Raw genomic sequence first — 27,842 nt, forward strand, 5'->3', positions numbered from 1 at the left:
GACTGAACATGCTCAGCCTGCTGCTATCCACATGCCCACGCGAGGACCCCCTTCACTCTCTTCCGCGGTGCAGTAGCCTCGCGGTTTGTGGAGCTCCAAATCCTCAAAAGTGTGTTTTGTCTTTTCGGGGTTTTTTCTGCATCTGGTCCTCCTTTGCATTCAGTTCCTCCGTTCGGTAGGCACCCTTGGCTTTTGCCTTTGTTATTGGCGGTTGATTCCCGATTCCCACACCGTGGTGCCAGTCTGTCATCGACCGCGTGCCGGCCTCTTTTTTCGATGGTGTTGTCAGGTTTTCGACGGTGCCCCCAGTGCCTGGGGATCATGTCCATCACGGAGCCACATGAGGTGTGCATCCTCTGCCTTGGGGCTTCGCATGACATCCTGGGGTGCCGTTTGTGTGACCAAATGACCCCCAAGGGGTGTCATGCGAGCCTGGATAAAATGGAGAAGCTCTTTGGCTCTCCAGAACCCTCCACTTCGGCTTAGATATCTTCCCTGCCCAAGGACTGCAGGGAACCATCCCTGTCTCTTCCCCTGATGGTCCCACTCTTTAGTACCCCTAAGGACCGGGGAGAGGAAGATCGATCCTCTGTGGTCTCTCCCCTCCCCCTAACGTCAGGGTCATCATCTTCCCCTGTGCCGGGGAAAGACCGGGCTGAGCGCCAGAAATCCAGGAAGCATTGACACGGTCACTGTCCCGCCACGGGTCCGGTTCTGGAGCAGCATCGGCGGCTGCTGAGCCGCCATCAAAGCGGCACCAGCCACTGGAGGCTCCACCCTCTGGCGCCCTCCTGGTAGCCCGAGGCGTTCCCCACCGGCAACAGTGCTGGGCACCATGCCTCCTCGTGAACCTTCTAAGGATGTGCCAGCGACACCTCGTTCCCATCCATTAGTCTTTACTACCCAGGACTTTCAGGAGGAGTTGGACCGCAGGGTGCAATCGGTGGTGCTCAAAGTGCTACAGAGTGTCGAGCTGCCGGCGCCACCAGTCCCCATACCAGTGCCCGAGCCTCCGCCTTTGATGTTTGCACCCCTGCTGGAGCGTCTGGACATCCTTCTTGGCGCCCTACCGATGCAACCGGTGCCTGAGAGGCCACCGGAGTGATTAGATTCCCAGGTCCTCCAAGATGGATGAGGCCTCGGGGACCGGGCGCCCATGCCCACAGTTCCCTGGGGCGCTGCCTGTTCTTCCCGGCATACTGCAGCCAATGCCCCCTTCGATGTCGGGACTTCTATCCACGCCAGTGCTCCCCCACCCTCTGCGTCCGGGCCACAGCGAGGAGGAGGGTACCTACGACCCATGGGGCGATGACTCCTCGGACTCATCTTCTGAGTTCTCCAATGATTCCCTCTTGGAGCCTTCCCTTCCAAGAGGAACGGCGTCTATCTTTGCCCGAAGACTTGCCATTTGCCAGCTTTGTAAGGGCCATTGCAGAGGCCATCCCCTTTCAACTCCTGTTGGAGGAGGATACCCATCACAAGATGCTGGAGGTCCTCCAGTTCATTGTCGCTCCAAAGGAGATTGTGGCGGTGCTGGTCCATGACATCTTTAAGGAGTTCCTACCCAGTATGTTTCCCCGATAAACAGGAAGGCTGATGCGACTTATGTGGTTCAGTAAGCCGTGGGCTTTAAACGGTGGCACCTACCCCACCAGTCGGCGGTGGTAGAGTCCGCGCTTAAAAAGGCCAGATGCTCCCGGACACACGCTTCTGCTCCTCCGGGGTGCAAACACAGGGAGCTTGATGGCATAGGCAGGAAAATGTTCCAGGGGGCTATACTGGTTACCTGCATTGCGGCCTACCAGCTATACACAGTCCAATACAATCACAACTGTGGAAGCAGGTCCAGGAGTTTGCGGAGTGTCCTCCCCAGCAAAAGCAGGAGTCCCTTGCAGCCATTGAGGCGGGTAGACATGAGGTCAGACCTACATATGACGTTTTTGAGACCGCAGGCACCAGATGGGTAGCTTGTCTCTGGGCCCTCCAGTCTCTGACCAGAGATTCATGACAGGCTTGTGTACCTCCCCTATACAGGCGCGAACCTATTTGGGGATAAGGTGAAGGAGAGATCATGGCACAGCTGAAAGATCAACATGATACTCTTCAGCAATTCTGTCAGCCCCTCTGCCGTGAGGAAGTCCTCCAGGCCAGGCTCTCGTAAGTCCTTCTTTCAGCCGAGGAAGAACTTTCCTCCAGCTGCCCGTGCCCGCCTGTCCTCTATCCAGCCCTAGAGGTTGTGGCCGGCAGCAGCAAGTTCCAAGGTCCCAATCAGCCCCCCAGCAGGCCCCGTCTGCTGGCTTTTTGCTGGTGGCGAGGGGGCATGAGCCAAACGCCGGTTCCACTGGCAGTCGATGGCAGGCTTCTTTGCTTTGCCAGCTGTTGGGAAGCGATCACTTCGGACCGTTGGGTTCTCTCCATTGTCCGCCAGGGCTACTGCCTGAACTTCAGCAGGCTCCCAGAGACCACTCCCACATATCCATTGTGGGGCATGCCTGTCCATCAGGTTGTCCTTCAATCGGAACTGTCTGCCCTTCTAGCAGCAGACACGGTAGAACAGATCCCCCACAAGCAGTGGGGCCATGGTTTCTACTCTAGGTACTTTCTCATTCCGAAGAGGAATGGTGGCTTGTGTTCCATCCTCGACCTCAGGGTGTTAAACCGATTTCTTGTAAGAGAGACATTCAAATGTTCTCTCTGGGCATGCTGATCCCACTCCTCAGAGGAGACTGGCTCTGCTCACTCGACTTAAAGGAGGCTTACGCCCATATTGCAATTGTCCCCAACCACAGGCAGTACCTCCACTTCCTGGTGAGGGCGGCACAATTTCAGTACAAAGTGCTGCCCTTTGGGCTGGCTTCAGCCCCATGCGTCTTCACGAAATGCTTAGCGGTGGTAGCTGCTTACCTCTGTCGCTGGGTCCATGTCTTTCCGTACCTGGATGATTGGCTGATCCGTAGTGACTTCCACCCCGGGGCCTTGGGTGCACTGGCCTTGACGGTTCAGACCTTTCAGACATTGGGATTTGTTATCAACTTCCCCCAAGTCACATCTCGATCAGTCTCCATGGCTGGACTTTATTGGCGACAGATTGGATGACACAAGCAAAGGCTTTTCTGTCCAAGGATCGAGCAGTTGCCCTCTCCTCGCTGGCCACCCTCGTTCGCAACAGAAAGAGGGTGCTGGCCCATATGCTGCTCCGCTTGCTGGTCCATATGGCGGCTTCTGTCCACGTGACCCCCTTGGCTCACCCCTGCATGAGGGATCCTCAGTGGGCCTTGCGGTTCCAGTGACGGCAGGCATCCCAGAATCTGGAGGCGCCAATGATGGTCATAGATCCTCTTCGCCTCTCCCTGACCTGGTGGGAGATCCTTCCCAGTCTGGAAACCGGGCTCCCATTTCAGCCCGGCCGCCCCAGATGACCCTCACCAGTGATGCCTTGCCTCAGGGATGGGGGACCCACATGGATGGCCTGCAAACCCAGGGCCTTTGGACTGCAACCAAGGCCCGCTGCCAGATAAATTTCCTGGAGCTGTGGTTGATCCGGTACGCCTTGTGGGCCTTCCAGGACAAGCTGTCCTCCAAGGTCTTCCTCATCAAAACGGACAACCAAGTGGTTATTTATTTATTTAATAGCTTTTATATACCGGCATTAGTGAGAAACATCATGCTGGTTCACATTTTAACAAAATGAGCGGAAAATACAATAAAACAAGGAGATAAGGGAGGGGAAAACAAAGCCAACTGAGCAACGAGAGTGCAGGTTTGAGAAGAAAGAATGAATAACATAATCAAAAGGCAAATTAAAAGCTGAAACTAATTACAACAATTCAACATGATAATTACAACAGAAAAGGGCATAATATAAAGAGATTACAAAGTAATGAAGGGGGAAAAGAAATGAGGGCATGGAGTTCTCGGTGTAGAAGGTTGGATCACAGAAACGAAAAGGGGGGGAGGGGGCATGGGTTTAGAAGAACAGAAAATGGGGGGGGGGGGGGGGGGGTGAAAGGCTTCAAGGAAATGAGGGTCTAGAGGAAGGGCTCAGTCAGGGAAGCAAGGAGACTAATCTGGGTAGGCCTGTGAATGTGGTACATCAGCCAGCAGGGCGGCACGGGCTCCTTCCTTCTTTGCCGGGAAGTGATACAGGTCTGGGATTGGGCCCTTTCCAGAGGGCCCTGTCGGGTCACCTGAACACGCTGGCGGACTACCTCAGCCAGACCTTTCAGCCACACTAGTGGTCCGTGAACCCGGTGGTGGCAGCAGACTTATTCCATCGCTGGGGCACGCCAGACATGGACCTGTTCACCTCTCCCCAGTATCACAAGGTAAACATGTTCTGTTCCCTGGTTCTGGGGAAGGACCATCCAGCTTGCTATGCATTCTCCCTTCACTGGGGACAAAGTCTCATGTACGCATACCCGCCTATCCCGCTCCTCTCAAGGACTCTGACGAAACTGCAAGAGGATGGGGGGACCATGATCCTGGTGGCACCCTCCTGGCCTAGGCAGGTGTGGTTTCCTCTGCTCCTCCAGCCCTTGCAGCTCTCGGATGGTGTCTCCAGGGTCTTGATTGAATCCCGGAAACCTTCCACCCGAAAATCTTACAGCATTTCTCCATCTGGTGTGGTGGCCACGGACTGGACCCTTTCTCCTGTCTGCTCCCCCGCCTGTTGGATTACCTTTGGCACCTGTCCGAGTCTGGACTTCAGACCAGCTTGGTCATAGTACACCTTAGCTCCTACTACCAGGGAATTGCCAGGGTGCCCATTTCAGTCCAGCCACTGGTCAGGCGTTTCATGTGGGGCCTGGTTCAACTGAAGCCCCCACTTTTCCTGCCAGCAACCCTGTGGGATCTCAAAATTGTCCTGGCGAGGCTCATGTGGCATCCATTCTAACCCCTCAAATCCTGTGACCTGAAGTTCCTCACCTGGAAAGTTATGTTCCTGGTGGCGATCACTTCTGCTCGCAGGGTCAGTGAGATCCAGGCCCTGGTCATGTATGCTCCCTACATTAAATTATTCCATGATTGTGTGGTGCTGAAGGTGCTGACTGATTTCCAATCAATCATCCTTCCCACGGTCTCGTTCTCATCCGGGGGAACGTGCTCTCCACAACCTGGACTGCAAGTGGGCACTCGCTTTCTTCTTGGATTGTACAGCAACCCCTAGGCAGTCCACCCAGCTCTTTGTGTCTTTTGACCCCAACAGGTTGGGAGCAGCAGTGAGGAAGCAAACCTTGTCAAATTGGCTAGCGGATTGCATTGCCTTCTGCTATGAGCAAGCATGCTTTCAGCTGGCTGGCAGGTGTCCGTGGCCATCTGCGTACGGTCCCTGTCACTGAAATCTACAGGGTCGCGACCTGGAGTTCTCTCCACACTTTCACGGCTCACTATATCTTGACAGGTATAATCACCAGGACAGTGCTTTTGGCCAGTCTGTCCTGTGCAATCTGTTCCAGTCTTGAACCCAACTATCTTTCATCGTGCTCTGTGGGACTAGACCTCCCCTGTTCCCCACAGCGCCACAGTTGTGTTGTGCCCATTGGCACCTTGTTTGGCTACTGTGGGTTTCTATTGAATGGGACAGTCTGGAGCTTTGTAATCACCGACATGTGAGGATTACCATCCTGCTTGTCCGAGGAGAAAGTGCCATTGCTTACCTGTAACAGGTGTTTTCCTAGTTCAGCAGGATGTTAGTCCTCAGAAATCCTGCCCACCTCCGCACAATGTTGGGTTCATGTTCGTTATGTTATTTTTTTCTCGCTCGTATTTTGCTATATTATGAGACTGAAAGGGGACCTCATGTGGACGCGCGGGTAGCAGCAGGCTGAGCATGCTCAGGCAGCCAGTTAGTTTCTAGGAACTTTGACAAATGTTTTCCGTGCCGGGCTCCATCGGATGATGTCACCCACATGTGAGGACTAACATCCTGCTGTCCTAGGAGAACACCTGTTACAGGTAAGCAACTGCGCTTTCTTCTCCCATACATCCAGCCACACATCCCCCTTATACCTTCCCTTAATATCTTAGTTCCCCCAGATTGAGACACATCCCCAAACACACAACATCCATACCCCACCCAATAGCAACATGCATTTCACTATCCCTTCCTGAGCTCTTAGGGACTACCATCTTCCAGACATCTTCACCTTCATTCTCCAACCAGAAGATGCATCCATGTGGACCCCTCCAAAAATCCTTCAAACATACAATGTAATCACGACTGATCATCATATTAGCACACATGAAAGCTGGCTGTGTGTTAAAGATAAATCAACCTAATAAATGAAGGTTGACCGTGCCGCAAATGCGCAGTAGAGAGCAGCTCTACTGCGCATGTGCGGGTGAGCACGTCGGTCTTAGGCAGCGTAAGGAAAAAAAAAACATGGCAGCAGGCGGTAGCGGCGGCGGCAGTGGGCGGCGGCGGCAGCGGCCAGTAGCGAGGGAGGGAGGAGAGAGAGGGAAGGACGGACTGAGTGAGAGGGAGGGAGGGAGTGGGAGGGATGGAGAGAGGGAGTGAGAGGGAGGGACTGACTGAGTGGGAGGGAGGGAGGGATTGAGTGAGGGGGGAGGGACTGGGAGGGAGGGATTGACTGAGGGGGAGGGACTGGGAGGGAGGGACTGGGTGAGAAGGAGGGAGGAGTGGGTGAGAAGGAGGGAGGAGTGGGTGAGAGGGAGGGAGGAGTGGGTGAGTGTGTGGGAGGGAGGGAGGGGGAGAATGAGGGAGAGGTGGGAGACAGGGATGTGAGTAAGTGGAAGGGTAAGAAGTTGTGGAGCAGAGAAAAAGGGAGTGGAGGAGGGCTGAGGGGGAGGGGATGGGATTGAGAGAGGGTGGGGAGTGACTGAGGGAAGGGGAGAGAGGTGGGAGTGACTGAGGGGAGGGAGGTGAGAGTGAGGGGAAGAAGGCAGTGGGAGACAGAGGGTGAGGAAGACTGAGTGGAGGAAAGAGGAGGAGTGAACGAGGGGAAGGGGGAGAGAGGGAGAAAGTGTAGAAGGGTGCTGTTAGAAAATGGACTGAAAACAAAATGTAATGTAGCCCGTTTTAACGGGCTTAACGGCTTGTATAGACATAAAACAGTGAGCGCCTCCCAAAAACAGAACACAAAACTATGCTGACGAGAGAAAAAGTAAATAAAAAGGAAAAGAGGAAAGGAGCATAACAAAATTGTATGACAGTATATATGCTCGAATTGTGTTCAAGAGAAATCCATCAGGTCAGTTATTATCCTCCAGGATTTACCAGCTAAACACTCAGTAACAGAAGCCAACTACATGCTGCAGTTAAGGAGCTTCCTCTTGATGAGACAGAATAGCAGATCTTTAGTCCTGTATATCGGGCAGCACTAACTGATGATATTGATGACGTATGCACCAAACAAATGTAAAAATTCCAGTCATCGAAACTGAAAACCCTCAATCTCCAGTCAATGAATATTCAAACCTCCACACAAGGTCTACCATTTCTATAGTTGAAAGCCAAAAACAAACTTTTGTGCTAAAACACCATCTTGTTGTAGGTTTTGAAATTTGCAAGGCAAGTCGTGCACCCCTCACTCCAAACCCTGCCCCGCAACCCTTTAGCCATTGCAGGTTATACTAGCAATGCGGGTTATAAAGTCCAGTACTGTAGTATTACCAATCCCGATAATAAAAATAAAAACAACTTGCTTTAATGATCATAATAGAGAAAAAACACAACAATCAGAAATAGTTGTTTAACATCAGATGCATTAGTTGTCCATCAGGCTGTTATGAGCATCTTGATTCAACACATGCTGTTCCATCTGTTATCCTTCGGCCCTGTGACTCAAAGCCTTCCCAGATTTCATCGATTTGTTGAATGCAGCTTAGACAGTCTATCTTTCAAAGCAGCCGAAACTCTTTTGGAAATACTAAGGATCATTTCTTCTGATGCCACACTACCACTAAGTTTGGGGAGCTTTGTGGGGTTTTCGACGCTATTTTGAACTGGACTGGTCAAACTCTTTCCCATGTAGCATGATTTGTCATGATAGCCAGCAAGGTTTACCCGATGATAGAGGACACCAAAGGAGATAACAGATGAGGTATGCTGCTAAGCAGAATGTTATTTTCTAGAGTATATTTGGAGCGGCCCACAGAGTTCACCCTTTGCAAGTCTGCTCAGGCAGCTTCCATAACCGGAAGGCCCATGCTGTGTGTTCTAATGAAATAAGTATTTTAAATGCTGTCTTCCCATTGATAAGGTTTTAATGACTATCAGCTAGGTTGAAGCAGTCCCTTAATTGTAAAGCAAGATCTTTAAGTATTTAAAGTTTCTTGAGTCCTTGGTTGGATTATTCATTGCCATCTTGCATGTTGCTGTGTGATCATGTGACTGTGAGAACACAGTATCACTATCTCATCATTTATGGAAACTCTTTACAGGGTCTTGGGAAGACATTGCAAACTATTTCTCTTCTTGGCTACATGAAGCACTACAGAAACATTCCTGGCCCTCACATGGTGTTGGTTCCCAAGTCTACATTACATAACTGGATGATTGAATTCAAGAGATGGGTGCCAACACTTCGTGCTGTCTGTCTGATTGGTGACAAGGACCAAAGAGTGAGTATAGCTTATGGACAACAGCTTCTGCTTTAGTGCAGAACAATCCTTGAGAATTAGAAGAAAACAAGATTTGCACCTTGCACTTCCTGTTAAAGCAAGCTCATGGAGGGAGGGGGCATGCTGTTGCAAGGATTGTGTGCACATACTAGCTTACAGTCCTGTCCTCTGTGCAACCTTCGTGCAGGCTGTACTGTATAGACTAGTATCCCGCATACCTACAGGGGCACAAGTGAAGGAAGGAGTGGCCAAGGCCACGGTCATAGTTTGCAAGCTTGTTAGTGTTTCTGTGGGTTTATAAAGGCTTGCTATTTTTATTTGTATTTTGTTTGAGATGTCTTGTGCAGTATCTGCTATCTAGAATGACATTTATCAACAAATTAGTACACCCCTAGTTTATTTTCTTCTATTTTATAAAAGTGATGACTAGCAAAGAATTTTTATAAGTAACCAGAAGGCCAGATGCAACCTGTTTTGAATGTGTTTCACAGAACTATGGATGTAAGAAGTTTTGCTCTTGTAGTAAATTTAAGACCTAAGAATGACCAATAAGCCTAGGGGTTTACTAAAGAATTCTAGCTATTCTGCACCATGCCTTGAAAAACTGTTCAAAAACCAGTGTAGTACACAATAAATAACTGATAATTAAATGTCTAAAAATCTTTGGCAAACCATAAAATCATAAATATAAATGTATATGAATTTGTAATAAATATATAATAAAAACAACTATAGTCACATATATAAAAACATAAATTTACAACAGGCTGAAAAGCACATACTTTGGAAAGGACCCATCTTGGTCACATTTTGGCATCCATGTTGTATCCTTTCCAAATTGTGCTCTTCAGTCTTTGTGCCCATCAGCTGATCTTTTGAAGATTTGGAATAGCAGCCTATATAGTCGTCAGTCTTAACATTTTTTATATATGTGCTTATAAGTAGTTTTTATTGTATTTGAATTTGTAATAAATATTTTTTATTTTATTGGTTCATTGTCAAATTTGTTTTAGACATTTTAATTATGTTATTGTGTATTCCATACTATTGTCTGCTGGATTTTTGGACATTTCTCTATTGTGATTGCCTCTCTATATTTTGCTCTTGTAAAACTTATGTGAAAGAGTTAACTGAAATTAATAGCACTTTTCACTTTTTTTGAAACTTGCTAAGAAAAGAAATTGTATTCAGTACATTTTATTAATATTTGAATGACCCTTGAGACTTGCTTTGCTAACAGTCAATGAAATGCAAAGGAAAATTAGTTTCTTACCTGATAATTTTCGTTCCTGTAGTACCAAGGATCAGTCCAGACACCTGGGTTGTGACTACGCACCAGCAGAGTCACACCAGTCGCACCAGCAGAGCAAGACTTGTCGGGCTCCCTACATATAGTAAGGCGCCACCCACAGCTCCTCAGTCTTACGGAATGTCAAAGCAAATTGAAAAAAAACAAACTAACTATACCGCCCTAAACCAGGGCCGATTCAAGAAACCCCCAGCTGGATCAGAACTCCCAGAACCAGAGGACCAACAACGTACAATGAAAATGAGCCCAACCGAGCGGACTCTCCTTATTTTAGAAACCAACACAACACAGAGTACTTGGGCGGGCTCCTGGACTGATCCTTGGTACTACAGGAACGAAAATTATCAGGTAAAACTAATTTTCCTTTCCCTGTACGTACCAGGATCAGTCCAGACACCTGGGATGTACCAGAGCTGAACTACTGAGGGTGGGAACCAGAGAGTCCCGCTCGCAGTACTCTCTCTCTGAAACCCCCTGAATCCAGGCCCTGAACATCCAGCCGGTAGTGTCTAGCGAAAGTATGCAATGACTTCCAAGTCGCCGCTCTGCAAATTTCTTGCGGTGACACTTGCGAAGATTCCGCCCACGAGGCGGCATGGGCTCGCGTCGAATGAGCTCGAAGGCCCACCGGAACAGTCTTATCTTTCAGTATGTACGCTGAAGCAATGGCCTCCTTGAGCCAGCGCGCAATCGTGGTCCGGGAAGCTGCACCACCCCGCTTTGGGCCCGACCACACGACAAAAAGATGGTCCGAGACCCGAAAAGGATTTGTTACTTCCAGATAACGGAGTAGAATTCTGCGGACATCAAGTTTCCTCAACACCTTAGCTTCCGGACCAGAAAACTCCCCTTCCGGAAAAGCGGGAAGCTCAACCGTCTGGTTCATATGAAAAGCAGACACCACCTTCGGAAGAAAGGAGGGAACTGTCCTTAGTGAAACACCGGCATCCGAGAAGCATAAGAATGGCTCCCGACAGGATAACGCATGCAATTCTGAGACTCGTCTCGCTGATGCGATTGCCACGAGAAACACCGCTTTAAGAGTAAGATCTTTTAGCGTGGACCGCTTGATGGGCTCAAAAGGCGACGTGCACAGAGCAGAAAGTACCCAATTGAGATTCCAGGACGGACAAGGATGACTTAACGGACGCAAATGCTTAGCCCCCCGAAGAAAACGCGCCACATCCTGATGATGTGCCAGAGACATACCTTGCACCTTTCCCCTGAGGCAACCAAGCGCCGCTACCTGGACCCTAAGGGTACTACAAGAAAGACCTTTTGCAAGCCCCATCTGCAGAAAAGCGAGGACATCAGGCACGGATGGTAACACAGGATTCACCTCACGAGTTCTACACTGCCCAAACCCGAACGTAGGCGAAGGACATAGACCGCTTTCTAGAACTCAGCAAGGTGGCCACCACCACATCCGAATACCCCTAATTCTTCAAACGTTTCCCCTCAAAAGCCAAGCCGCGAGACAGAATTGATCCGCGTCCTCCAAAGAGACAGGTCCTTGACGAAGGAGTGCTGCCGGCCCCCGAAACCGGAGAGGGGGCTCCCTTGCCAACTGCAGGAGGTTCGCGAACCAAGACCGCCTTGGCCACTCCGGCGCCACCATGATCACCTCCGCCGGATGCATCTCTATTCATCGAAGGACCTTGCCTATCAGCGGCCAAGGAGGGAACACATATAGGAGAACGTCTGTGGGCCAGGGGAGTACCAGAGCATCTACCCCTTCGGCCCCTCGTTCTCTCCTTCGGCTGAAGAACCGTGGGGCCCTGGCGTTCTGAGCGGTGGCAATCAGGTCCATGTGTAGCGTTCCCCACCTTTTGCAGATGAGGTGGTAAGCCATCTCCGACAGCTCCCACTCTCCTGGGTCCAACCGATGTCGACTGAGGAAATCCGCTTGGACATTGTCTACTCCGGCGATGTGGGACGCCGCGATGTTGCTTAAATTTCTTTCCGCCCAGAGCATTAGCTGCTGCGTCTGCTCCGCGACAGCCCGGCTCCTCGTTCCTCCTTGGCGATTGATATACACCACTGTGGTCGCATTGTCCGACAACACTCTTACTGCTTTCCCCCGAATCAATGGGAGGAAAGAATGCAGTGCCAGCGTGACCGCCCTGGTCTCCAAGCAATTGATGGACCACTGTCCCTGCACAGAGCGGCCCATGCAAACCGCCCCCCAGCCGGATAAGCTGGCAACCGTAGTGACTACCGTCCAGGTGGGCATGAGCAGGGACACTCCGCGTGTCAGATTGTCGGAGCTGAGCCACCACTGCAGACTGGACCTCGCCGGATCCATGAGTGGGAGGGGAAGGTGAAACTCTTCCGACACCGGCCGCCATCGGGAGAGCAATGTGGATTGCAATGGACGCAGATGAGCGAAAGCCCAGGGCACCAACGCGAGCGTTGACACCATCGACCCCAACACCACCAGGTAATCACAAACCTGAGGAATCCGTAGGGACAATAAACGGTGCACTTGACCCTGAAGCTTGCACACACGCTCCTTGGACAGAAACACCCTGCCTCGCTTCGTGTCTAACAGTGCTCCCAGACCTACCTCTTTTCCTCTTTGATCTTTTATATTTTAAAATCTTCTGCAAAAGGACTGCAAAGTCTGAAGAAAGAGGCCTCCGAATCAGAGGAGGCCTCGTCCTGGCTCCGATCCGCTGGCGAAGCAGCCCCTCTCGGTGGTCCCCCCCAGGGGGCCCGCTGCTGTGGAGACAGTGCCGGAGGGAAGCCGCCATCTTCCGCGGCCCTCCGCATGGCTTCTCTTACGGTATCCAAAATGGCCGCCGTTCCCACGCTAAGCGGGAACGGCTCAGCCCTGCCTTCTCCGTTGCGCCGGCCGAGATCGGGCCCCCCGACCGACCTCGGACGGCCCCTCGCCGCCCGACACACAATTGGAACAAACTCCCTCGCGCGACAGACGCGATCCGGCAGAAACCACAAAAAGTAAACACTGTTTTATTTATTTATTTTTTTTTTTGTACTTGCTGCTGACCCTGGTCCTGATCCTTCTGCTCCAGCGGGGGTGAGTGAACCGGGCTCCCCGGTGTCACTCCCGACGCTGCTGCCAGAGACAGGCCGGGTCCTCAACCCTCAGCAGCGGCCTCAACCAGGGGGGGACGGTCCCCTCAGAACCTTGCAACCCCCCTGTGAGGCTCTCAGGACGAGGGCAAAGTTTTTCCTACTTCTCTTGTGATTTCTTTTCTTCCCTGTCTTTCTTTCTTTTTTTTTTTTTTAAACCAAACAAAAAATCCCTGACTAGCTAGCCAACTACCCAGGGACCATCAGAGACTGTGGGTGGACCTGCCCCATCTGCTGGAGACAGAGAAAGACTGAGGAGCTGTGGGTGGCGCCTTACTATATGTAGGGAGCCCGACAAGTCTTGCTCTGTCTCCATCTGCTGGTGCGGAGTCACAACCCAGGTGTCTGGACTGATCCTGGTATGTACAGCGAACAGTTTTTTTTATATTAAGTGATTTGAATTTGTCTGGTTTTCATACTTGGGTGGCATCTGTGCCTGCCTTGTCTGCATTTTGGGGGTTAATAACATGGGCATCTGGGATGCCACACATCCCATAACCAAACAGATAACTTTCTTGTGTGGATATAAAAGGCTGCAGCTTTATTAATCTTAACAAATATTTCTTAAGGTACCCAAGCCCAATATGCCTGAGTCTACTGAATAGTCCTTGCCGCTATCTGCCATACTTCCTAGCAGGACAGCACCTGTGCTCTGCCCCTTGCAGTGCTATCTAGCAAGGGGGGCCACACTCCTGGGCTTGCCAAGCTCTGTGTTATTAACTTTCTCACAGGACAAGCAGGATGGTTGTCCTCACAAATGGGTGACATCGAGGATGGAGCCCACCACGGAAAACTTCTGTCAAAGTTTAAACAGAACTTTGACTGGCCCCTACTGGGCATGCCCAGCAAGGCACTGACCCTGCAGCCAGCAGGGGTCTCCCTTCAGTCTTCTTTTTTCCGCGCAGCAGTTGCCACGCGGTGAAAGGAGCTCTCTAACCACGTTCCTGACAGGAATTTGGAAGTTAATTTCCTAAGAAAATTTGCCCCTCAGGGGTCTCCCTTCGACAAATTTTTAGTCATCTTACGGAACCCGGTAAGTTTTTTGCCTTTTTCCATCGACTACCGTCGAATTTGGCCCTTGAGGCCTGTTGGCACTTACCGATCCCCAGCCTAAATTTTGGCTTCAGGCCATGGCAACGGGGTTCCGCCGTTGTCCGGATTGTACCCGGACTATGTCCATCACAGACCCCCACAGGGTTTGTGTGATGTGTTTGGGTAGTGAGCATGATGTCCTGACTTGCACCAAATGTGCCTTAATGACACCCAAGGGTCGCAAAGCCAGGATGGAGAAGATGGGGCTCCTCTTCCATGCACCCACCCCAACGCCATCGATAGCATCGACGTCATCGGAACCGGCACCGTCGAAGTTGTACCATCATCGTCAACCCTCCGGTGACCGCCCGCCATCGATCGCTTCTCGGCCGTCGACTCCCGTCCCTTCCCCGGATGGGCGAGGGGATCGGAAGGAAAAGCACCGCTATCGACGGCACAAATCTCGGCCTGTCGAGGATCCACAGCCATCGACCTCTGCTCAAGCCGAGCCACCGACAAAGAAGCCACGAACAGACCGGACACCCTCCACGTCTCGTTCGCAGGCATCGAGGAAACCCTCACCCTCCCGGGGTGCGGGGGCCGTGATCCCACCGGTTACGGTGGTCCCTCCGGCCCTGCCTCAGCCTCCATCTCCCGTCGAGCCGGGTATGGTTACCCCTGGTCTCCGGGCAGAACTGGACCGGCTGGTCCAGGAGGCCATCGAGAAAGCGATGAAGAAATTGCAACCTCCATCGGCACCGTCTCCGGCACCGGTTCCAGTGCCGCCCCCGGCACCGACACCGGCACCGGCTTCGCCACCGAGGAGGGAACCGACCACCGAGCCGTTTATACAAGCGCTAGCACCGCTACTGAGCCGCATGGAGGCGCTCATGACGGCCCTTCCATCGGTGATTCCAGTGCCATCGACAACACCACCGTCTCCGACTGGATTTTCATCGGCAGGAGAAACACCGTTCCGGATTCCCCCTTCCGGGGTGATTCCATCGGTGCCTTCTGGTATATCTCCACCGATATATCCTTCGGTTCCATCCATTCCACGCCAGGCACCGATTCCATCGACAGCACCGAAGCCATCGATGCCATTTCTGGTTCCACCTACGGCACCGATTCCACCTCTGTTTCCATCGATGCCTTTAGAGCCTCAGCCAGGTCCATCAGGGTTACAAACCCCACTTGATCCCTACGATACCTGGGGTGATGATGATGATACATCTTCTGACACGGATTTACCTTCGCCTCCATCTCCTACAGAGAGTAGAAAAAAGATCTCCTCCTGAGGATCTATCTTTCATTAACTTTGTGAAAGAGATGTCAGAAGTTGTACCTTTTCAACTACAATCTGAAGCTGATGACAGACACCAGATGATGGAACTCCTTCAATTTCTGGATGCTCCAAAAATCATCGCTTCCATCCCTATACACCAGGTGTTTTTGGATCTGCTCAAGAAAAACTGGGAATCTCCTTCATCAGTGTCCCCAGTTAACAAAAAAGCTGACTCCACCTACCTTGTCCAGTCAGCACCAGGTTTCCAAAAACCTCAACTGGATCATCGCTCTGTTGTGGTTGAGTCCGCGCAGAAGAAGGCCAAGCGTCTTAAGCCACACTCTTCTACTCCACCTACCAGGGACAACAAGTTCCTAGATAGTGTTGGACGGAAAGTCTATCATGGAGCTATGTTGATTTCACGTATAGCTTCATATCAACTTTATATGACTCAGTACAACAGAGCCATCCTTAAGCAGATGCAAGACTATGCTGACACGTTACCAGACCAATACCAACCGCAGCTTCAAGCCCTTCTTCACAAGGGATTTGAGGCAGGGAAGCACGAGATTCGGACTGCCTACGACATATTCGATGCTTCCACAAAAGTTTCAGCCACAGCCATCTCAGCCAGACGTTGGGCTTGGTTAAATCATCCAACCTTCGCCCAGAGGTTCAGGATCGTCTTGCTGATTTACCCTGCTTAGGCGATAATTTGTTTGGAGAGCAAATTCAGCAGATTGTGGCGGAGTTGAAAGACCACCATGAGACGTTGAAACAACTCTCATCTGTCCCACCTGAGCTGACCTCCAAGCAACCGCAAAAGAAAGACTCTAAGAAGTCATTCTTTCGACCACGCCGTTATTACCCTCCATCGGCCAGGCCTCGTCCAGCTCGATCCTCTACTAGGCCTCAGCCGCGTCAGCCTAGGAAACAAAGGCCTACTGTAGCCCCTCCTCCTGGGCCTGCGGCTGGCCTTTGACTCCCCTGTAGGGAACACATGCCAAACCCCTCTTCCGGACATCCCTGTAGGAGGTCGACTGTACCATTTTCTACAACCTTGGTTGCAGATCACCTCAGATCAGTGGGTGCTAACAATTATCGCACAGGGTTACCACCTCAACTTCATAACTCTTCCGGCAGACTCCCCGCCTCTTCAAGCGTGGAGTCTATCCACCCATTTGGCTCAATTACAACAGGAAGTATCCCTTCTTCTGCAATCAAATGCTATAGAACCCGTTCCTCCCTCTCAACGAGGCAAGGGATTCTATTCCAGATACTTCCTAATACCAAAGAAATCAGGGGGACTACGTCCCATTTTGGACCTTCGAGCCCTCAACAAATACCTTCAAAAAGAGAAGTTCAAAATGGTAACCCTAGGTGCGCTGCTCCCTCTGCTTCAAAGAGGGGATTGGCTGTGCTCTCTCGACCTCAAGGACGCTTATACCCATATTGCGATCACACAATCCCATCGCAAATATCTGCGGTTTCTAGTAGGCCACGACCATTATCAATACCGTGTCCTCCCTTTCGGTCTAGCTTCTGCCCCACGAGTCTTTACCAAATGTCTCGTAGTGGTAGCAGCATTCCTCAGGAAGGAAGGTGTCCATGTCTACCCATACCTGGACGATTGGCTAATCAGGGCCTCCACCCAACAGATAGCTCAATCCTCCCTAAAATTGACAATTCAAACACTCCTTTCCTTAGGGTTTCTCGTCAATTACGAGAAATCTTGCTTAGTCCCGTCTCAAACCTTATCCTTCATTGGGGCAGACTTGGACACCTTACAGGCAAAGGCTTACCTTCCTCTTCAGAGGGTCCACACCCTAATGTCCCTGGCTCGCCAGCTCCAGTCTCAGAACACTGCCACGGCTCGCCAGTTCCTCATTCTCCTAGGGCACATGGCATCCTCGGTTCAAGTCACTCCCATGACCCGACTAGCCATGAGAGTAACACAATGGACTCTACGACACCAATGGATTCAAGCTTTTCAGCCTCTGTCCTCCATAGTCACAGTCACACAAGTGCTGCGCCTATCCTTAACCTGGTGGACGACTCAGGTCAACCTCCTTCAGGGCTTACCCTTTCTTCCACCGGATCCGCAAGTAATCCTAACCACCGACGCTTCTCACATCGGTTGGGGAGCCCATGTGGACGACTTTCAAACCCAAGGGTTATGGTCCAAAGAGGAAGCCGAACACCAGATAAATTTCCTGGAACTTCGAGCAATCCGCTATGCGCTCCGCACTTTCAAAGATCATCTTTCATCAGATAATCTTAATCCAGACGGACAACCAAGTGGCCATGTGGTACATAAACAAGCAGGGAGGCACAGGCTCCTTCCTTCTGTGTCAGGAAGCTGCGCAGATCTGGGCGGAAGCCCTCTCCCACTCCATGTACCTCAGGGCCACTTACCTGCCGGGAGTAGACAATGTATTGGCAGACCAGCTGAGCCGTGTCTTCCAACCACACGAGTGGTCACTCGATCCTCTGGTAGCGACCTCTCTGTTTCACAAGTGGGGTTCTCCCCGCATAGACCTCTTTGCGTCCCCTCAGAACCACAAAGTGGACGATTACTGCTCTCTCATTCGGAGCCAGCACTCTCGGCCGAGGGATGCATTCTCCCTCAAGTGGACAACCGGTCTGCTCTATGCATTCCCTCCACTTCCTCTTGTGTCAAAGACTCTCGTGAAGCTACGCCAGGACGGGGGAACCATGATCCTGATAGCACCTTACTGGCCACGCCAAGTATGGTTTCCAATACTCCAGGATCTCTCCATCCGCAGGCACATTCCTCTGGGAAAGGACCCGCATCTGCTCACTCAAAACGACGGATGCCTCCTCCATCCCAACCTCCAAGCCTTGTCCCTGACGGCATGGATGTTGAAAGGTTAGTCCTTCAGCCTTTCAACCTTTCAGATTCCGTTTCTCGGGTCCTGATAGCTTCACGAAAGCCTTCCACAAGAAAGTCTTACTCATACAAATGGAAAAGGTACACATCATGGTGCACTTCTCAGTCCCTTGATCCCCTTTCCTGTCCAATCTCCAAATTCTTGGACTATTTATGGCATCTCTCTGAATCAGGTCTTAAAACCTCTTCTATCAGAATGCATGTCAGTGCGGTAGCCGCCTTCCATAAAGGTGTACAGGGTGTCCCTATTTCAGTACAACCCCTAGTAACACGTTTTCTTAAAGGCTTGCTCCATCTGAAGCCACCCTTACGTCCTCCGGCCCCATCTTGGGACCTTAACCTGGTTCTTGGTCGTCTCATGAAACCTCCTTTCGAACCTCTGCACTCCTGTGAGTTAAAGTATCTCACATGGAAAGTGTTATTCCTTTTGGCTATCACTTCAGCTCGCAGGGTTAGTGAATTGCAGGCCCTAGTTACCTATCCGCCTTACACTAAGCTCCTGCAGGACCGGGCGGTACTCCGCACTCACCCTAAATTTTTACCTAAGGTAGTTTCTGAGTTTCATATTAATCAATCCATCATACTACCTATCTTTTTTCCCAGGCCCCACTCCAACTCCGGGGAACAGACTCTGCATACCCTAGACTGCAAACGAGCTCTAGCTTTTTATCTAGACCGTACAGTTGCTCACAGGAAGAGCACTCAATTATTTGTCTCTTTTCATCCTAACAAGTTAGGACATCCTGTGGGTAAGCAGGCTCTTTCCTCCTGGTTGGCGGACTGCATTTCTTTTTGCTATCAGCAAGCTGGCATTCCCTTTCAAGACCGTGTAAAAGCACACTCTGTGAGGGCCATGGCGACGTCAGTGGCACACCTTCGATCGGTGCCGCTTCCTGACATCTGCAGGGCTGCAACCTGGAGTTCTCTCCATACCTTTGCAGCCCACTATTGTTTGGACAAAGCTGGAAGACAGGACTCCATCTTCGGCCAATCTGTCTTGCGTAACCTTTTTCCAACGTGACGTACCAACACCCTTCCACCTTCCCGGTAGGGTGCGGATGCCCTTTACCAAATTCCACCCCCAGTTGTAGTGCCTGTTGCACGTCATTGGGTGCATTTGGTGCAAGTCAGGACATCCTCAGCTCGGTACTCACCCATTTGTGAGGACAACCATCCTGCTTGTCCTGTGAGAAAGCAAATGTTGCTTACCTGATGTAACAGGTGTTCTCACAGGACAGCAGGATGTTAGTCCTCACGAAACCCGCCCGCCACCCCGCGGTGTTGGGTTTGTTTTGTTTTCCTTTTTAGGCACTGCCTGTAGCTTTGAAAATCAGACTGAAGGGAGACCCCTGCTGGCTGCAGGGTCAGTGCCTTGCTGGGCATGCCCAGTAGGGGCCAGTCAAAGTTCTATTTAAACTTTGACAGAAGTTTTCCGTGGTGGGCTCCATCCTCGATGTCACCCATTTGTGAGGACTAACATCCTGCTGTCCTGTGAGAACACCTGTTACATCAGGTAAGCAACATTTGCTATACGCTGAAAGTCTTTGACCATCTTAGGTAATATCCCACCACTGTGGCTCTGATATACCTGTCCCCCACCCCCACCCTGCATACAAAAGCTGCAGCATAAATTAAGAATCACCCAAGCATAACATTAATCATAACAAATACATAATGTTGCATCCCTTAACTAAAAGATATCAACTGGCTAACCAATACATTCTCCCTACCCATCACCACAAAGTAGCACCCTAAGGTGGGAGGGTGGGAGTTCTTGCTACTAACAAAATGGTGGGACTTCCTTGATTCCGTGGCCATATGAGGGGCTGGTGACATCATTGACAAGTGCCTGTGATGCCACCGTGATGTCAGCACTCCAGCCATAGCACAACAGGAAGCCTCCGTGTCTGCATGCTGGAAAGCTTCCCCATAGCCTCCCATTCTCATAGAAACATAGAAATGACGGCAGAAGAAGACCAAATGGCCCATCTAGTCTGCCCAGCAAGCTTCACACACATTTTCTCTCATACTTATCTGTTTCTCCTAGCTCTTGGTTCTATTTCCCTTCCACCCCCACCCTTAATGTAGAGAGCAGTGATGGAGCTGCATCCAAGTGAAACATCTAGCCCGATCCGTCAGGGGCAGTAGCCGCCGCAACAAGCAAGCTGCACCCATGCTCATTTGTTTTACCCAGACTATGTTGTTAGCCCTTATTGGTTGTTTTTCTTCTCCCCTGCCGTTGAAGCAGGGAGCTATGCTGGATATGCGTGACGTATAAGTCTTCTCCCATGCCGCTGAAGCAGAGAGCCATGCTGGATGTGCATTGAAAGTGAAGTATCAGGCACATTTGGTTTGGGGTAGTAACCGCTGTAACAAGCCAGCTACTCCCCGCTTTGTGAGTGCGAACCCTCTTTTCTTCTCCCCTGCCGTTGAAGCAGAGAGCTCTGCTGGATGTGTGAAGTATCAGTTTTTCTTCTCCCCTGCCGTTGAATCAGAGAGCTTTGCTGTATATGTATTGAAAGTGAAGTATCAGGCTTATTTGATTTGGGGTAGTAACCGCCGTAACAAGCCAGCTACTCCCCTCTTTGTGAGTGTGAATCCTTTTTTCCACATTTCCTCTTGCTGTTGAAGCTTAGAGCGATGTTGGAGTCACCGTAAGCCTGTGTATGTTTATTTAATAAGGGTATTGACTCCAGGCAGTAGCCATCATTCTGGCGAGTCACCCACTCTTCATTGGCAGCCTCATGTCCCATGTGGTACTGGGAGCATGTGTGCTCCCAGAGCCCTGATATTAGTGTGGCTCTGGGCATGGGACCCAGGACTCTGTATTAACATGGGCATCCAGGATGCCACACATATATCCCACCCACAAACCAGACATGGCAAATAACCAAACAGACAACTGTTTTGTGTGGATATAAAAGGCCGCAGCTTTATTAATCTAATAAATACTTCCTGAGATACCCAAGCCCGATAAACTTGTCTATTGAATTGTCTTTGCTGCCATCTGCTATATCTCCTAGCAGAACAGCACTCATGCCTGGCCCCCCTCTGTGCTACCCAGAAAGGGGGCCATACTCCTGGGATTGCCAAACCCAATTGTAACACCATACTGGCATATTTTTTATTAACCATATACTGAAAGTCTTTGTTTGACCATCTTAGGTTATATCACACCACCCTGGCTTGGATGCACTTGCCACAAGCGTTAAGGCAGTATATTACTTGCCTTATCATCCCCCCCCAGCTGCAGCCTGGTGCACCTGCAATAAACAACCATTCTAGAGCTTACTGCAGTGTATTGTTCAAAAAGGCATTGCGCGTTGGCCCACTCATTCTGAATGTGTTGTTTCCCGTCGATAGCAGGGCTGAATCAGCCATGCTGTCTTGGGCTGTCCGTTCAGGCCCGGAGGCGGAACTTCTCAAAGTTGTTACACAGAGCTTTGCTCTGTGCGGCTGCGCGAGAGTTCCCACGCTGGAAAAAATCAGATTCTCCTCAGTCTGTTTTTTCCGCGACGCGGAGCTTCGAATCTCTCCTCAGTGAGTCTTCAAAGTTAAGTAAACAGTTTAAAAAAAAAAATGGAATAGAGTGCGCAGAAGAAGCCCATGCCATTGGGGTTTAAATCCTGCGCCTGCGGAAAAATGTCACTCACGGACGGACATGAAGCCTGCTATGTGTGTCTGGGACCAGACTACATCCAGGAGTCCTGCAGGCATTGTGGTAAAATGTCACCTAGAGTGCGACGTTTGAGGGCTGAAAAAATAGAAAGATTGTGGCTGGCCAAGGGCTCCTATACCCCCCTTCAGAATGGCACTCGTCGCCGGGACCGGTGGCGCATCAGCCCAAACGAACAAAAAGGGCTGCATTAATGGGTCCTACATTCTCAGATTCAATTTCGATACAGCCCCAAAGGGTTTCGAAGCATGCATCCGATATAACGCCGACTTCGACCAAAAAACCTGATACAGATGCATTTTGAAAAGCGGACCCATCCACCGACACCGGCACAGCATTCGCCAGCGCCTGTCGATGCAACCTTCGGTGCCCACCAGAACCAATGCAATCTATTGCACTGATGCACCCAGCGGTGCCGACGCAATTATCGGCACCAAAACAGTCCCGATACGACGCAGTCAAAAGAGAAATTGTATCAATTGACGCACAAAAAGCCATACAGGGTATTCTTCTGCCTCCAAGGACTCAGCGGTGGATCATCACCTGAAGGATGCATACACCCATATTCTGATGCAACCAGTGTCCTGGAAATACCTCTGTTTTCAGTGCAAGGGCCAACATTATCAATACAAGGTTTTACCCTTCAGTCTAGCGACTGCACTGAGAGTTTTCACAAAATGCACGGCAGTGGTGGTGGCCCACCTCAGGAAACAACATATGCAAATTTTTCCATATCTGGACGATTGGCTCCTAGTAGCATCAAACCCACAAACGCTACAATCTCAGGTCCATCAAAACGATTCACAGTCTTCAAACCTTGGGCCTGGTGGTCAATTTCCAGAAGTCCAATCTCACACCAACTCAATCCCTACAATTTATCTGTGCCCACCTGGTTACACATCAGAGCAGAAGATTTCTTCCAAAGGACAGGGCAAACACCTTAAAAAGATTCCTTCGAAACATCAAACATACAAAGAAGACGTCAGCACAGCAAATCCTGACTTTTAGGTCACATGTCTGCGGCCATATATACAGTATAGAACATTCGTCTTCATATTCGAAGACTGCAGTGGGGTTTTAAAGAGTCAATGGTCTCAACACAGTCAACCCTTGTCTCAATCAGTATCGGTAACACCAGGGATGCTGACAGATATAAATTGGTGGTTACGGAGGAAGACACTAACCAAAGGTGCACTTTTCAAAACACCTCCGCACAATGCAGTATTGACAACAGATGCTTCCCACTAACAGGTCGATACAGTAAAGTGCGGCCACGGTTACCCCGCTCCTAACCCGCTTTCTACTCATCGGCTGCGTCAGCCCTTCCCGCGATACAGTATCCCCCTTTAACCCATTCTTAACTCACTGGGTAACCCCTTCCGCACGCGGCATGTATATTACATGCAAACGATTGATTAGCTATTCCCTCCCCATACAGTAACGCGCGCCCCGACTATCGCTTTTTTTACCCTGCCAATTTGCCGCGCGTTTAACCTGTTAGTTTACCCCCTACCCCTGCGTTAGAGGCAGGAGAAAGGGTAGGCGGCAAACTTTCCCCCAGCCCCCACTCACCTGCCCTGGCCGCGTCCATGGGTGCCGGTCTCCGGGGTAGCCCCAGTCCTCTCCCTCCTCCCGAAGCGGAAAAAAAAATCCAATGTGGCCCCACTTCGGCAGCTCCCCTTCGGCAGCCCCCCTTCGGTGGAGACGGCAGTGTAAAGCGAGACGGACCACGGCAGACCTTCTGCAGAGACGGCACTGTAAAGCGAGACAGACCGCGGCGCAAGGAGAGGAGGAGAGAGAATACGCAACTTACTCCAGCCAGCCCTCCTCCGGACAGCGGCTCCTCTGCCTCCCAGCTGCCGGCGAAGATGGACGCCCGAACGGGTAGGCCCCTTGTGCAATTTGACCTCAAGGCGCGACTTCACGCCTTGAGGTCAAATTGCACGAGGGGCCTACCCGTTCGGGCGTCCATCTTCGCCGGCAGCTGGGAGGCAGAGGAGCCGCTGTCCGGAGGAGGGCTGGCTGGAGTAAGTTGCGTATTCTCTCTCCTCCTCTCCTTGCGCCGCGGTCTGTCTCGCTTTACAGTGCCGTCTCTGCCGAAGGGGGGGCTGCCAAAGGGGGGCTGCAAGAAGATGGGGGGCCGCAGTTCGTCTCGCCGATGCTTTACATTGCCAGTTCTCTCTCTCTCCTCCTCCCGAAGCAAGGCTGCTTTACGCGCCTTGATTCAGGAGGAGGGGAGATAGAACTGGCAATCCCGAGCGTAGGAGAACCGTCCACTTCCTAGTACCTGTCATTTCAGATGTCATTTGAAATGAGATACCAGCGTGGCCGTGAAGCGTTAGGCCCGCGCACCCAGGATACTGTATAGGCGCTCTATACAGTAAAATGGGTTGCGTGGGCCTAACGCTTCAGGGACGCTTCCTAGACGCAGCTTGCATTTGCGGTTGGCGAGCTGCACTGTGCGTGCAGCAACCGCGGGTGCGCCCGGCACTGCCGCACTGTTTCTACCGCGGCCTTAGAGTATCGACCTGATAGGGTGGACAAGTGCAAGGTGTTGCATATAGGGAAAAATAACCGTTGCTGTAGTTACACGATGTTAGGTTCCATATTAGGAGCTACCACCCAGGAAAAAGATCTAGGCATCATAGTGGATAATACTTTAAAATCGTCAGCTCGGTGTGCTGCAGCAGTCAAAAAAGCAAATAGAATGTTAGGAATTATTAGGAAGGGAATGGTTAATAGAACAGAAAATGTCATAATGCCTCTATATCGCTCCATGGTGAGACCACACCTTGAATACTGTGTACAATTCTGTCGCCGCATCTCAAAAAAGATATAGTTGCGATGGAGAAGGTACAGAGAAGGGCAACCAAAATGATAAAGGGGATGGAACAGCTTCCCTATGAGGATAGGCTGAAGAGATTAGGGCTGTTTAGCTTGGAGAAGAGACAGCTGAGGGGGGATATGATAGAGGTCTTTAAGATCATGAGAGGTCTTGAACGAGTAGATGTGACTCGGTTATTTTCACTTTCGAATAATAGAAGGACTAGGGGGCATTCTATGAAGTTAGCAAGTAGCACATTTAAGACTAATCGGAGAAAATTCTTTTTCACTCAACGCACAATAAAGCTCTGGAATTTGTTGCCAGAGGATGTGGTTAGTGCAGTTAGTGTAGCTGGGTTCAAAAAAGGTTTGGATAAGTTCTTGGAGGAGAAGTCCATTAATGGCTATTAATCAATTTTACTTAGGGAATAGCCACTGCTATTAATTGCATCAGTAGCATGGGATCTTCTTAGTGTTTGGGTAATTGCCAGGTTCTTGTGGCCTGGTTTTGGCCTCTGTTGGAAACAGGATGCTGGGCTTGATGGACCCTTGGTCTGACCCAGCATGGCAATTTCTTATGTAGGGTGGGGAGCCCATCTAGACCATCTCGAAACACAAGGTCGCTGGTCTCAGAAGGAAAGCCCTTTACAGATCAACCTCCTAGAACTTCGGGCAATATGGAATGCTTTGCGGACTTTCCGCACACAATTGCTTACCCCATAATTCACCCCTTTTCCCCCTATTCCTACATCCCCTCCCCCTCTATCCTAATATTATCTCATTCTGGACTCGATATCCATTTCAGTGATACTGTTTAATGGTTCAATTGTTTCTATACTACTACCCATTTGTTAAGAATCTGTTTACTGTTCTTACTAATGCTCAGTTACAAGATATTGTACACTTTTGTAAACCGTTATGATGGCTCAACCGAATAACGGTATATAAAACTCATCAAATAAAATAAAATAAATTACAGGGCAAATGAGTAATGGTATATACCGACAATCAAATAGCCATGTTTTACATAAACAAATGAGGGTTAGGTTCTTGGAGCCTTTGCAAAGAGGCGCTCACAATTCTGGAATGGGCAGCACAACATTCCATTCTTTTGCATGCAACATACCTTCCAGGGATAGCCAAAACTTGGGCAGATCACCTAAGCAGAATCTTTCATCCACACAAATGGTCCTTACATCAGGAAGTAGCGGACATGATTTTCGCATACTGGGGAATTCAGACCATAGACCTATTCTCCACAGAACTCAACAGGAAAGTACGGAATTTCTGTTCATTGAGGAACAGCCCGCATCGAATAGCATAAGATGCTTTCCTAATACCGTGGACAAAGGGCCTACTTTGTGTTCTTACCGATGCCTCTTCTCACTCGGACAATTCAAAAATGCATACAAGACAAAGCAAATCTCATCTTAATATCTCCAGCATGGCCAAGGCAGCCCTGGTACACTTACCTTCTCCGCCTGTCTATAGATCATCCAATTCCGCTGGAGATTCGAGAAGATCTCCTCTCGCAAGACGGAGGATCCCTCCTGCACCCGATGCACAACTCCCTGCACCTGACAGTGTGGAGATTGAACGGGCAATATTGATAGACATGGGCTTATCCAGCTCAGTTCAAGATATCATCTTGACATCGTAACCTCCCTTTTCCCTGTCCCCCACCCTACTCATAACCAAGTCATATTGAACATATTGTATATAGGCTATATGCCATATTTGCCATTTCTATATACACACATCTAATATTTAATATTAATTTTATTCATATGTTACAATGTTCCTTATATTTATTGTTTAATCAACTGTTCTCTTGTTACAATGTAAAATAGGGCAGTTCCGGCTCTATTCAACCTGTTTTCTGGAAACCGATGTGATATCTCGATCGAATGTCGGTATACAAAATAAATAAATAAATAAATAAAACAGCTAGGAAGCCGTCCACTAAAAAGAATTACCACTTTAAGTGGAAACGTTACGCGACCTGGTGTGCATCTCATCAGTATGACCCACGTCACTGTCTGCCAGATCGCCTCATGGAATATTTACACTCACTATACTCAGCGGGTCTAGCGACAGTGTCAATACGAGTTCATCTCAGTGCAGCTGCCACATTCCATTCTCATATTGATGGAAGATCCATCTCTACACACCCAGTGGCTTCTTGTTTCATGATTGTCCTATCCCATCTTAGGCCTCCCACAACTAAACCACCAGTTCACTGGGACCTTCATATAGTTTTGGAACAACTCATGTTACCCCCATTCGAGCCTATGGATACTTCACACATGAAGTACCTCACATGGAAGGTGGTCTTCTTAGTAGCAGATACATTGGTGCGTAGTCGGTGAGATTCAAGCATTGGTACATTACACTCCCTACTTGCAGTTCTTTCATGACAAGGTGGTGCTTCGCACACATCCTTCTTTCCTACCGAAGGTCATCTCTGCCTTTCATCTTAATCAATCTATTGTCTTGCCTACATTTTGTCCCAAACCACATCAGAACGAGCGTGAAAAGTTGCTCCACACTTTAGACTGTAAAAGAGCCTTGGCGTATTACAAACACAGAACTCATTCAGACAATAGACCACCTCAGCCTTTTCTTACCTTTAATCCCAATTCTCCTAGGTTACCGGTGGCTAAAAGAACAATATCCAGCTGGATCGTACAATGCATAAAGTTCTGTTACACAAAGAGAGACCTCCAACTTTCGTCGCACTCTCACGCGCATCAAGTGAGAGCGATATCAACGTCCATCGCACATTTACAACAGGTTCCGCCCGTTGAAATATGCAAGGTGGCGACTTTCACATTGCATTATTGCATAGCACAGCAAACAGCTGAAGATGCCAGAGTTGGTCGTGCAATACTGGATACTCTTCATAAGTGAACTCTAAGCCCCTCTGTCCACACTCCACGGTCACGCCTTTCAAGACCAAACAAATACAACTAGGACGTGATGCTAGCTTGGGACTCCCAAGACAGCATGGCTGATTCAGCCCTGCTATCGATGGGAAAAGCAAGTTTGCTTATCATAAATGGTGTTTCCGTAGATAGCAGGATGAATCAGCCATGTGATCCCACCCACCTCCCTACAAAACACAGGA

The 27,842-nt window shown here is 50.0% G+C and overlaps 1 protein-coding gene across 3 annotated transcripts in view; it reads left to right on the plus strand.

Annotated features, from left to right (window-relative positions):
* The window catches only part of SMARCA5 (SWI/SNF related, matrix associated, actin dependent regulator of chromatin, subfamily a, member 5), a 453,245-nt gene that overhangs the window by 121,271 nt on the left and 304,132 nt on the right, over positions 1–27,842 (plus strand). For all 3 annotated transcript variants that reach the window (XM_029599292.1, XM_029599470.1, XM_029599377.1), the window contains exon 6: positions 8,404–8,583. In XM_029599292.1, the coding sequence (XP_029455152.1) occupies positions 8,404–8,583 (180 nt within the window). The remainder of the gene's footprint in view (positions 1–8,403; positions 8,584–27,842) is intronic.

Source organism: Rhinatrema bivittatum, chromosome 1 (genome assembly GCF_901001135.1).
Source record: "Rhinatrema bivittatum chromosome 1, aRhiBiv1.1, whole genome shotgun sequence".
Lineage (NCBI taxonomy): Eukaryota > Metazoa > Chordata > Amphibia > Gymnophiona > Rhinatrematidae > Rhinatrema > Rhinatrema bivittatum.